The sequence below is a fragment of the Fistularia commersonii genome, chromosome 3 (assembly GCF_037954325.1).
Source record: "Fistularia commersonii isolate RoL2024-O1a breed Wild chromosome 3, RoL_Fcom_v1.0, whole genome shotgun sequence".
Lineage (NCBI taxonomy): Eukaryota > Metazoa > Chordata > Actinopteri > Syngnathiformes > Fistulariidae > Fistularia > Fistularia commersonii.
The window spans coordinates 25,982,359-25,995,278 of NC_141286.1; the positions used below are offsets into that span (position 1 = coordinate 25,982,359).

At 47.0% G+C, this 12,920-nt stretch overlaps 1 protein-coding gene across 1 annotated transcript in view; it reads left to right on the top strand.

Moving 5' to 3' along the window:
* LOC147235978 (ephrin type-A receptor 6-like) overlaps positions 1-12,920 on the top strand; it is a 54,109-nt gene that overhangs the window by 30,006 nt on the left and 11,183 nt on the right. The window contains exons 7-8 of the mRNA XM_086144373.1: positions 799-954; positions 1,215-1,556. Coding sequence (XP_086000499.1) covers positions 799-954; positions 1,215-1,556 — 498 coding nt within the window. The remainder of the gene's footprint in view (positions 1-798; positions 955-1,214; positions 1,557-12,920) is intronic.

Sequence of the window (12,920 nt, forward strand, 5' to 3'; positions counted from 1 at the left end):
GATGTTATCTCCTCTGCCTTGCATTTAGAAAAACAAGGCGCCGTTATTAAAGCTATTATTCACTTCTCGACCGTCCGTGGCTGCTTTTCAGACAGACAAGTTCTTAGCAATGTCCGGCTTGGATTCCATTCCTGGGAGTATCCTCCTCCAGCAGAACCTTCAAGCTGGTGAGGAACCACGGCGGAGGCCGGAGTGACCTGCACCTTCAGCTCCACGTTCCAAAAACAAAACCCCGACACGGAGGCGGAAGCTGCCACAGCGTTCATGGGATAATAACCATCAGATGGTTGACGTGGTTCTATCTTCTCCCTGCACTGTTGTGTCGTGAGAAGAACCCCGTTAGCCGTTAGCTAACCTATTCTGGTTCAAAATGTAGCTGTTCCTCTGCGAGCCGTGGAAACCTCAAACGGTCCAGAAGAGCTTGGACCTCTTTGTCACTCCATTTCTCGCTGCTTCTGTCCATTTTGACCAGTGACCAGGATAGCTTTTAAAAAATGGCGCTCCGCGGTCTGCAAGAAACATTCATACGGAACTGTAAAAAGACCCTGAAGTAGGAGCTAAGATGGTTCTGGGACCTGAGCTCCGTGGAAACTGGTTCCTCTACTGTCCTGGAGCAAAAGTTCTCGGAGCTCTTGACAGTTCCTGCAGATGAGAAAGTGGCCGATTCACCGCATCGTCATATCAACCGCCTCCGGGCTGACACGTGCTACGCTAGCTCCCACTGCGACATCCGCGGACCGCACCTTTTTGGACCGAGACTGTCTTTTACTAATTCAGACGTGGTCTTTCTCTCTCCAGCTTGCAAGCCGGGCTTCTTCAAGGCGTACGCGGGGAACACCCAGTGCCCCAAGTGCCCGCCGCACAGCTCCAGCCACGACCAGGCCGCCACCATCTGCCACTGCGAGAAAGGCTTCTACAGGGCCGTGGCCGACCCCTCCACCATGGCCTGCACCAGTTAGTAGCTCCGCATATACAAACCTTTCCACCCCCTCCCGTCCAGCCGTTCTTCGTATTTGCAGTTTGCACCCGCCTCCTGTGCCCCATCTGCTCATTGTTTTTCTTTTTTGAAGAAACATCCAAAAAAAAAAAAGCTCGCTCGCACGTTTGCACGACTTGTTCGTTTTTGTTCCACTCGGACACGAAGTCCCACAAATGCACCAGCGAGTCTCCCGGCTCGGGACCTCTCCCTCTGAACGCCTTGTCTTTCTCTTCAGGGCCTCCGTCGGCGCCCAGGAACCTGGTCTCACTGATCAATGACACGGCTCTCTTCTTGCAGTGGATGCCCCCGAGCGACACGGGAGGCAGGAAGGACGTCTCTTACAACGTCCTGTGCCAGCGGTGTGACGGCGACGCCGGCGCGGCACAGTGCGATCCATGTGAGCCGGATCTGCGATTCATCCCGCGGCCGCTCGGTCTCACCGGTACCTCCGTGGCGATTATAGATTTTGCGATGCATGCCAACTACACCTTCCACGTGGAAGCGGTGAACGGCGTGTCCGAGCTCGGCGTGGCCGCGCGCTCGCTGGCGAACGTCACCGTCAACACGCACCAGGCCGGTGAGTCTTTTGGATTTTTCCCTTCATGTTTTTATGTCCAATGAATGAAGCGTGATAATAAATAACAACAAATCCATGGGTCTTTTTTTCCTGAAGCAGAATGTACGTTTGCTAATTTGCCTTCCTGGATGATGTAGCGGGGCTGCGCGCGATGGTGCGGTGGTTTGTGCTTGAGCCTCCGAGGTTCCTGAGGTCCTAGCTTCGATATCGTGTTGAGACCCTACGTCGTCCAGATGTTTGACGTGCGAATGATTGAGTTGAATGCTTGTCGAAATTTTCTCATCTTGGCGACCGGACTTGAATTTCTTTGCTTGAAGAAGTTTCTCATCCGGGAGGCTTCCTCAGTTCTTCAGAGACCAGGGTTCTGCACCCGTGTACGCAGTTCTTCAGAACTGAGGATGTCGCTGGGATGAGGGCAGAAGCATCTTCAAGTGAAGAAATTCAAGTCCAGTCCCCACAACAAGAAGATTTGGACGAAAATTCACCATGACCTGGATGACTGAGAACCTCCTCGGAGTCAATGGTTGTCTTCTTCTTCTTCTCTCTCTCACTACGTCCAAACACCATCTCTTTGGTCTTCCTCTAGACCTCTTGCCTGACACCACCACCTTCAGCAACCTTCTACCCAGCCCTGCCCAAACCATCTCAGTCTTCCCTTTGTCTCGGTCATACATGTCTTGCACCCTTGTGATAAATTTTTCTTCTCCTTTGGGCTTTTCCCTTCAGGGGTCTCCACAGTGAATCCACCTTCTCCATCTTACCCTATTCTCTGGATTCTCCTCTCTCACACCAACTCACTTCATATCCTCTGTCACAACATCCATAAATGTTCTCTTTGGTCTTCCTCTAGACCTCCAATTCCATCGTTCGTCACCAATATATTCACCACCCCTCCTCTGTCCATGACTCAACCATCTCAGTCTGGCTTCTCTGACCTTCTCTCCAAAACATCTGACATATGCCGTCCCTCTGATGGACTCATTCCTGATCCTATCCGTCCTGGTCACTCCCAAACAGAGCCTTAACATCTTCATCTCTGCGACTTCCAGCACTGCCGGTCTTGTATGTCTCTATATGTTGACCAAATGAATGAACATTTGCACATCTTTAAATAATGATTGAACGAGATGGTGAACGATCTAATCATTAGACCAGGCGTGTCCAAAGTCCGGCCCGTGGGCCAAAAGTGGCCCGTGACAAAATTACAGCCTCTGTCATAGAATCACTAATATACGACCGCCAGCACTGCTGACCACAGTGTAAAATAAAAAGCAGTTTTATTTTTCACCAGAAGAGTAATACAAGGATTCAATGTTTTGTACTTCTGAATAATATCACTGCTCGTCTTATTTTCCTGTTTTTTCTAATCCCTTTTTTTTTCCCCAGGCAGACTTTTTCCCTCATTGGCATTCAAATATGAAAGACAGAGCGATTTTGATAAAAACTTTAGATTTGTGTTCTGCGTTAAGACAAGAAAAGTAAGCCATTTGCAGTAAAAAAAAAATATTCATGAAATAGTTGATTCACATTTAATGTTAATGGTTCAAAGAGTGTCAGACTGAATGGTCGGCTCGCACACATTTTCATTTTCACATTTTGGACACCCCTGCATCAGACCATTCATCACAACCCGGCCCGCAAATTGTTTTGCAAGGCAAAAAAATGATCTGCAATATTTCAGTGAAGGAAAGTAGATAAGGAGAATTGGTGGCGGAATGAGGAAGTGCAGGAGTATTTCCAGAGAAAGAAGTGGAATACTGAGAGGACTGAAGAGAACAGACAGGAGTACAGGGAGATACAACGTAAGGTAAAGCTAGAGGTAGCAAAGGCAAAACAAAGGGCATACGATGACTTGTATGCTCGGTTGGATAGTGAGGAGGGTGAGAATGATCTATACAGGTTGGCGAAACAGAGAAATAATGATGGAAAGGATGTACAAAAGGTCCGGGTGATTAAGGCTAGAGAAGGAAATGTATTGACAGATGCTAGAAGAGTGATGGGCAGATGGAAAGAGTACTTTCAAGAGCTGATGAATGTGGAAAATGAAGGTGAGACCAGCGTAGAAGAGGTGACTATTGTAGACCAAAGTAGCCGAGGTTCTTAAAAGTGAAGTGAGGAAGGCATTGAAGAGGATGAAGAGTGGAAAAGCAGTTGGTCCTGATGATATACCTGTGGAGGTGTGGAAGTGTCTAGGAGAGGCAGCGGTAGAGTTTCTGACTAGATTATTCAACAGGATCTTAGAGTTAGAGGATGCCTGAAGAATGGAGACAAAGTGTGATGGTACCTATTTTTAAGAATAAAGCGGATGTGCAGAATTGTGGCAACTATAGAGGGATAAAGTTGATGAGCCATACAATGAAGTTATGGGAAAGAGTAGTGGAAACTAGACTGAGAGCAGAAGACAGCATTTGTGAACTGCAGTATGGCTTCATGCCTAGGAAGAGTACTACAGATGCAGTATTTGCGTTGAGAATACTATAGAAAAGTATTGAGAAGGTCAGAGGGAGCTGCATTGTGTTTTCGTAGACCTAGAAAAAGCATATGACAGGGTGCCAAGAGAGGACCTCTGGTATTGTTTGAGGAAGTCTGGAGTGGCAGAGAAGTATGTTAGACTGGTGCAGGACATGTATGCTCACTGTGAGACAGTGATGAGGTGTGCTGTGGAGGTCACAGAGAAGTTCAAGGTGGAGGTGTGACTCCATCAGGGATCAGCTCTGAGCCCCTTCTTGTTCGCAGTGATGATGGACAGGCTGACAGATGAGGTTGGACAGGATTCTCCATGGCCAATGATGTTTGCGGATGACATTATGATCTGTAGTGAGAGCAGAAAACAGGTAGACCAAAATCTAGAGAGGCGGAAGTATGCTCTGGAAAGGAGAGGAATAAAAGTTAGTCGCAGCAAGACAGAATATATGTGTGTGAATGAGAGGAACTCGGGTGGAGCGGTGAGGCTACAGGGAGTGGAGATCAAGAAGCTGGGGGATTTCAGGTACTTGGGGTCAACAGTCCAGAGCAACGGAGAGTGCGGAAAAGAGGTGAAGAGACGGTCCAAGCAGGTGGGAATGGGTGGAGAAAAGTGTCAGGGGTACTATGTGATAGAAGACTTTCAGCCAGAATAAAAGGAAAGGTGTACAAGACAGTGGTGAGACCAGCGATGATGTTTGGACTAGAAACTGTTACAATGACCAAAGGACAGCAGGCAGAACTAGAGGTTTCAGAGATGAAGATGTTGAGGTTCTCTTTGGGAGTGACCAGGATGGAGAGGATCAGGAATGAGTCAGAGGAACAGCACATGTTAGATGTTTTGGAGAGAAGGTCAGAGAAGCCAGACGGAGATGGTTGGGTCATGGACAGAGGAGGGATAGAGAATATATTGGTAGACGGATGCTGGAATTGGAGCTGCCAGGCAAGAGGTCTCGAGGAAGACCAAAGAGAAGATTTATGGACGTAGTGAGAGAAGATATGAAGGTAGTTGGTGTGAGAGAGGAGGATCCAGAGAATAGGGTTAGATGGAGAAAGTTGACTCGCTGTGGCGACACCTGATGGGAAAAGCCGAAAGAAGAATCTGTCATAGGGGTGCAGGACATGTATGACCGAGCAAAGTGATGACTGAGATGTTCTGGACATGAACAAAGGAGTGTTCATGTCCAAACCATGGTGAAGATCTGGGTAGAAGGTTGCTGAAGGTGAAGCTGCCAGGCAAGAAGTCTAGAGGAAGACCAAAGAGAAGATTTATGGACGTAGTGAGAGAAGATATGAAGGTAGTTGGTGTAAGAGAGGAGGATCCAGAGAAAAGGGATAGATGGAGAAGGTGGATTCGCTGTGTCGAACCCTGAAGGGAAAAGCTGAGAGAAGAAGAAAGGCAAAATAAAACTAAACGTTAAACATCGTTTTATCTTAAAATTCAAAAGGGTCTGTTTTCTTTACTGCGCAGAAACGGCTCCAAAGTGCTCTGAGTGGTAAAAGCTGCCGAGTCCTGGTCTGCTGCTTCTATTTGATGACTGAATGAATGAGTCAATGGGTACCATATTTCACGGAGCACAAGGCGCATCACATTATAAGGCGCATAATTAAACACACAGAACATAAAACGAAACAAGTCAGTTCAGTCAAACTTTATTCATCTCGCTTTGGAAACTATCTGGTTTTCTTTCCTCGGCGCAGTCGCTTCCTACACTTCCGTCCCATCGATTCATTCGTGATTCACCATTTTAGCTCCTATTCCAAAGTAGCTGCTCCTGAACTGATTGGTTCATGTTTGCAAGCGATAGCAAACACCGGCTCTAGTATTCCGGCACTACATCATTAGTTAGCTAACGTCGCAACACATATTTGACCAACGATCGACTTGACAGATTTTTGAGCGCAGTGCGCCACATAAAATTAAATCAGAGGTCAGTAAGGACAAGAATTCATACATAAGGCAGCGGATATTACGGTAACGCATCTACATGCCGTGTGAATGAGCGGTCGGACGCCCCTGTGCGCAGCAGGCTAACCTGTGATTGACCGCTAACCCAGGTTAGCACCCGCCTCTCGCTTCCCCCGTGCACGGGATCCGCCGCGCAGATCACGACCGACACCGTGCGTTTTAATGAGCGAGCTCACGCGCCGTCTTCTCGCGCCAGCATGAATGAACATTAATTACGGGTCTGATTTTTTATTTTTTTTCCCCCCTCAGCAAGAGCTGCACTCTTGCACCCTCGCCCCGTTTAGCTCGACACGTCAGCAGGTGAAGAGCATCGTCTCGACCCCGGAGCTCAGACGACCTCGAGGTCACGTCACTCAAGGCTTCCACGGGCGCGAACAAGACGAGTTTACTTACTTCCATTGAGAACGTAAGGCTAGCTGGAGGTACCATTCACCCTCTCTTGTAGAAACAACCAACGTTCTCCTTGTCATTCGCGCGTCTGGACGATTCAGGGTCTCCGATGAACCTCCAGCATGTTTTTGGGCTTCGGAAAGAACCTGGAGGTGGAGATTCTTGTTGAAATCCTCTCGTTTTGGACTTGAATTTCTTCACCTCTCGTGTGGGAGGTGAAGAAATTCAAGTCGCCACGACGAGAAGATTGACAAGAAGTCACCACGAGCTGGACCTCCAAAGATACGAGGTGGAGATGCTCACCACCGCACCGACGTGCCACCTGCAGGGTGCGATGTTAAAAACATGTTCTGTATAAAAGTGTTATGGAAGTGAAACGTTACACTCACGCTTTAGACATCGTATGGAAAGCAGATGTCGGGAGCATACGAGTGTGTGTGTGTGTGTGTGTGTGTGTGTGTGTGTGTGCCTCATCACATCCATGCGGAGGCAGCTGGAGTGACGGAAGGATGCTGGAATGCTAAATAATCGGTATGGAGGAGTCAAAACAGCCTCAGGGGACATTCCCATTAGGATGCTTAGAGATGATTAACTTGTCAACCTGACACACACACACACACACACACACACACACACACACACACACACACACACACACACACACACACACACACACCAGGTAGAAGTAAAACGCCAGCAAACAAATCTGTGCGATATTTGCAGAGACCTCTGTTTCAACTGTATACCACCTACGGCAGTGCATAGCTTGTTAGCTGCCACACACACACACACACACACACACACACACACACACACACACACACACACACACACACACACACACACACACACACACACACACACACACACACACACACACACACACACAGAGAGTTTCTCCTCTGCATTAAGTGTGCCATTACCGCTCTGAATCATGGACGTCGTGTTTTTTTTTTTTTTTTCTTCCATTAGCGAGTGTCGACGCATTCATTTTTGAGGTTTAGCACAGATTCGCTCTTTGAATCCATAAACCCTCGGGCTCGGAGTAAAACAGAGTTTGAGCGCGATAACGTTTGGGCGTAAGTGCCGTTTAAAATCAATTTAGCTTATTTCTCCCACCGCCCCGCCGTGCCCGCGACACAGATGCCGCAAAGCAATGCGCGTGATTAGCGGGAATACGGAGTGGATTCATAGACGGCACGTTTTACACCTACAGGACGCGTGAACGTTTGCGGCACCGTGATTGACGGGTGACTCGTCCAGGAGAATCCCCTCCCTGGCGTCCAACGTCACCTAAGACCGACTCGAGAAGGAAAGACGTTCGTAAAAAGACCGGACTTAGCGCTGCGCGTTTCTTATAAACGTCAGCGATTTTTAAGATCGATACTTTATTGATCCCAGAGGGGAAATTCTTGTCACAGCAGCGTAACAGTATCAATGAATACAAATTGACAGTTAAAAAATAGCAAGAGAGGGAACAACAAGAATAGTGATGCGAGACCAAAAAGGATAACCCAGCGCGACACGTGAATTCGTGGCGGCGCAGATGCACCGCCGGCCGGTCAGAGTTGTGCCGTCCAAATGAGCGTCTAAAGCATCGAGTTCTGCACCGGGACGAAAAGTCAGCCTCAGCTCATCATGCAAGGGGGTGGGAAGGATTATTTCAGGCTAATTTCCTACCAGAATATTTCATCTTTGGTGCCCAAAATGGTGTTATTACCGACTCGGGGGGGGGAGTTGGGACCCCGAACCCCCGGGGCAGCAGAGGTGGAGCTGCAAACATGCTCCACAGGGAGGATCTGAAGGCTGAAGCACATCCCTGAGTTTAGCATTGAAAAGTTAAAGAGCCTCGTTAGCCTGCTCAACCCCCCCCCCCCCGCGACAAAACCAGATTAATTGGACTTTAATAAATCTGTTTAATTTAAGTCTGGCAAAGGTGCAGAGTTAGAATTCTAAAGAAAAGGGGAAAAAAAAAACCAACAGGTTGGCAAAGCAAGCGGGGGAATAAATAACAGCAAAGACGTCCGTCCACGACCAAAGGTGTCTGCAGGCAGAAAGAAGGGAAACAAACTGAGTTACCAGAAACAAACACCTCGGAGGCAGCAAAGCAGGTTTTAGCCTCCAGACCAACATAGCATTTAGACTCACAGAACCTGAAACATCAACAAACCAAGCAGCGTCACAATCAAGCGAGGAGGCGGCGCGGCACGCCGAGCGTCAGCCGCCATGTTGAACGTCCGCATCCGTCTTTAAAACCTCAGCAGAAGCAACGGGTGACCGGCTTCAGCTGATCTGATTGACAAACGCAGAACACCTGCAGGAGGAGGAAACAGGAAGGAGGGTTCGTGAGCCGAGGAGGCCTCCATCTTTTCATAATCCCGAGATCTGCCGAATCGCGACGGTTTCCGTCGGTCGCTGTGGTTTCGCAGCGGTTTGGCGCACGTTGAAACCCCGTCCTCCTCCGCCGGGCAGCGTCGGCGAGCCGAGGGATCTCCGGTGTTTCTGAACGCTGACCCGCGCTCGGCTGCGCGCGTCACCCGACGAAAATAATACGCCCACAAGACCTCGGCGCCGCGTTCTTTGAAGAGGCGCGGAGGAAAAACAAAAACAAAAAACAGCCGCCCACGACGGGCGCAGAGGGGAAAGCGAGGAGAGGCTCGCCTTGTTTTGAAAACAGCGAATCGTGCCGGACCCCCGGGGGCCGCTGACGCTCACGACGCCGAGCCGGTCCAGGGTCCGGGATCTTCGGCCTCGGCCGGGTTCTAAGACAAACAAAGAATCCTTGACGGAGATCCAAAATGCAAACGGACGAACCTTTTTTGGGTTCCGGGACACAATCGGTGGATCCACGACTGCTTTCTGAAATGCAAATGAAGGAACCTTGACTCGGTTTTAATTTGCAAACAGCAGAACCTTAGCTGGGTTCTAAAATAGAGAGGAACCTTGACGGGGTTCTAGAATGCAAATGCAGGAACCTTGAGCGGGTTTTAAGATGCAAATGGTAGCACCTCGATTCGGTTCTAAAAATGCAAACGGTGGAACCTTGATTGGGTTCCAATATGCAAATGACGGAGCCGCGCAAATATGCAAGAGCAGAAAGTTTGAGCGGGTTCTAAAATGCAAACACGGGAACTGCGATGGGGTTCTAAAATGCAAACGGCGGAACCTTGACTGGGTTCTAAAAAAAAAAAAAAAAAAAAAAATGCAATATTTCATTTCACTGTGCAATATTCAGAACTGTGCATTATTTCATTTCAGAACAGCTACACTACAATTTTTCCTTTTATCATACTATTGTGCACTCCTTACCTCACTTGTTACTAAGACACTTATAGTTTTACCACTTGTTTACTAAGACACTTTATAGTTTCACTGAGACACTTCATAGTTTATAGTTTATTTTTATTTCTAATTCTGCCTTTTTCTTTTTATTATTTATTACTGTTATATTTTCTGTAACTCTGGCACAACAATTTCCTTCGGGATTAATAAAGTTGTTCTTATCTTATCTTATCTTATCTTCTAAAATAGAGAGGAACCTTGACAGGGTTCTAAAATGCAAATGCAGGAACCTTGACTGGGTTCTAAAATAGAGAGGAACCTTGACTGAGTTCTAAAATGCAAATGCAAGAACCTTGAGTGGGTTTTAAGATGCAAACGGCGGAACCTTGACTGGGTTCTAAAATAGAGAGGAACCTTGACGGGGTTCTAAAATGCAAATGCAGGAACCTTGACTGGGTTTAAGATGCAAAGGGTGGAACCTTGATTGGGTTCTAAAATAGAGAGGAACCTTGACGGGGTTCTAAAATGCAAATGCAGGAACCTTGAGCGGGTTTTAAGATGCAAACGGTGGAACCTTGATTGGGTTCTAAAATAGAGAGGAACCTTGATTGGGTTCTAAAATAGAGAGGAACCTTGACGGGGTTCTAAAATGCAAATGCAGGAACCTTGACTGGGTTTAAGATGCAAAGGGTGGAACCTTGATTGGGTTCTAAAATAGAGAGGAACCTTGATTGGGTTCTAAAATAGAGAGGAACCTTGACAGGGTTCTAAAATGCAAATGCAGGAACCTTGAGCGGGTTTTAAGATGCAAACGGTGGAACCTTGATTGGGTTCTAAAATAGAGAGGAACCTTGATTGGGTTCTAAAATAGAGAGGAACCTTGACGGGGTTCTAAAATGCAAATGCAGGAACCTTGAGTGGGTTTTAAGATGCAAACGGTGGAACCTTGATTGGGTTCTAAAATAGAGAGGAACCTTGACGGGGTTCTAAAATGCAAATGCAGGAACCTTGAGCGGGTTTTAAGATGCAAACGGTGGAACCTTGATTGGGTTCTAAAATAGAGAGGAACCTTGACGGGGTTCTAAAATGCAAATGCAGGAACCTTGACTGGGTTTAAGATGCAAAGGGTGGAACCTTGATTGGGTTCTAAAATAGAGAGGAACCTTGATTGGGTTCTAAAATAGAGAGGAACCTTGACGGGGTTCTAAAATGCAAATGCAGGAACCTTGAGCGGGTTTTAAGATGCAAACGGTGGAACCTTGATTGGGTTCTAAAATAGAGAGGAACCTTGATTGGGTTCTAAAATAGAGAGGAACCTTGACGGGGTTCTAAAATGCAAATGCAGGAACCTTGAGTGGGTTTTAAGATGCAAACGGTGGAACCTTGATTGGGTTCTAAAATAGAGAGGAACCTTGACGGGGTTCTAAAATGCAAATGCAGGAACCTTGAGCGGGTTTTAAGATGCAAACGGTGGAACCTTGATTGGGTTCTAAAATAGAGAGGAACCTTGACGGGGTTCTAAAATGCAAATGCAGGAACCTTGAGCGGGTTTTAAGATGCAAACGGTGGAACCTTGATTGGGTTCTAAAATAGAGAGGAACCTTGACGGGGTTCTAAAATGCAAATGCAGGAACCTTGAGCGGGTTTTAAGATGCAAACGGTGGAACCTCGATTGGGTTCTAATATGCAAATGACGGAGCCATGCAAGTTTGAGCGGGATCTAAAATGCAAACACGGGAACTGCGATGGGGTTCTGAAACGCAAACGGTGGAACCTTGACTGGGTTCTAAGCCGCGGTTCCTCGGGGCGCTTTGCACTGTCCTTATTCCGGAGTTATTTTGCTGGTAGCCCGCTTTCCTCCGATGGATTCTCTGCCGTCTCCAGATACTCTCCTCGGAGAATAAGGCTGAGTTCTATTTATATGGTCAGCTGCTGGGGAGATGCATCCCCACGGGACCCTCCTCCGCCCAACACCACCCGCCGTCCTTCCTTTAACAGCACCAACTCCTGTAGTCGCCGGTTAACCCAATTTTTGTCCACGTCTTTGACCGGGACCGAAACCCGGTCCGCCTCGGAGGAGGCGGCTTCTCCGGAGGCCCGGCAGAGATCACGTTTCATGCTGGAAACAGAAACCGGCCTCTGGTGATGTGATTCTGACAAACACCCGCTGAATGGTGGCGGCTTTGTGTGTGTGTGTGTGTGTGTGTGTGTGTGTGTGAGTGTGTGTGGGGGGGGGTATGCCTATGTATCTGCTTGGTCCCACAGGAAAACATCAACCACTTTGATAAGTGCAAGTTTTATTCTAGTCATAGAAACATGCAAATCCCAAGTGGGCCGCTTCCCATACCCTGCATATATATCTATATATATATATGTCTATATATATATCTTTTTCTATGTCTATCTATCTAGCTATCTATTTATATAAATGATGAAAATGGTATGCATTCATATATATATATGTATATATATACAGCGGCCCCTTAAGATAGGAATCTAATTAATTCCGGAAGTGGGTTCCAATGTTGATTTTTTTGGTATCTTAAATTAATTTTCCCTGTTTTAAAATAACAGAAAACAAATGATTTTGTTCCAACCCCCTACCCCACGCCCCCCCCCCCCCATCCCCTGCCCCAAAACTCACAAAATAAGGATATTAATATAGAAAAACCCTGAAAGAGAATAATATTAATAATGTAAGGAGCATTAAAAAGAAAAATCCCGGTTATTATAAACTTGTAGTGTTTTTGCTTCATGACTTTACATATCGTGGATGCATTGCGATGATATTCACGTGCGTTTTGGGTCACACGTTCGCGCTTCGCTATTATTTCGTGCTTCATTTCCATAGGAAGCATCGTCTTTCTTGGTTCAGCACTTGCTCTCTTCGGGCCCGTGAGGATTATTAAAAAAAAAAATACACAAAATAAACAGAAAGACATAAAATGATGTCACGCAAGAGAGATCAGGGTTCTGGACCAACGTCCCGGATCAAGTGTCCGGGGGACGCCGGAAGCTGCGAGGCCTTTTTCAAGGCGAGAGCGGCGCCGATTCAGAAGACGCGGCGTCGTCGTGAAGCGTATTGGAGTTGCACCGCGCAAATTTAGATTTTGACAATGACAATGTTTTCTTATTTTAGGGATAAAATTTGCTCGAATCGCACTTCATATCTGAAAAAATTCTTATCTCAAGGGACCACTGCATGTATAAATATATCAAATTATATATGCACACATATAAACGTACAGTAAAGAGTGTAG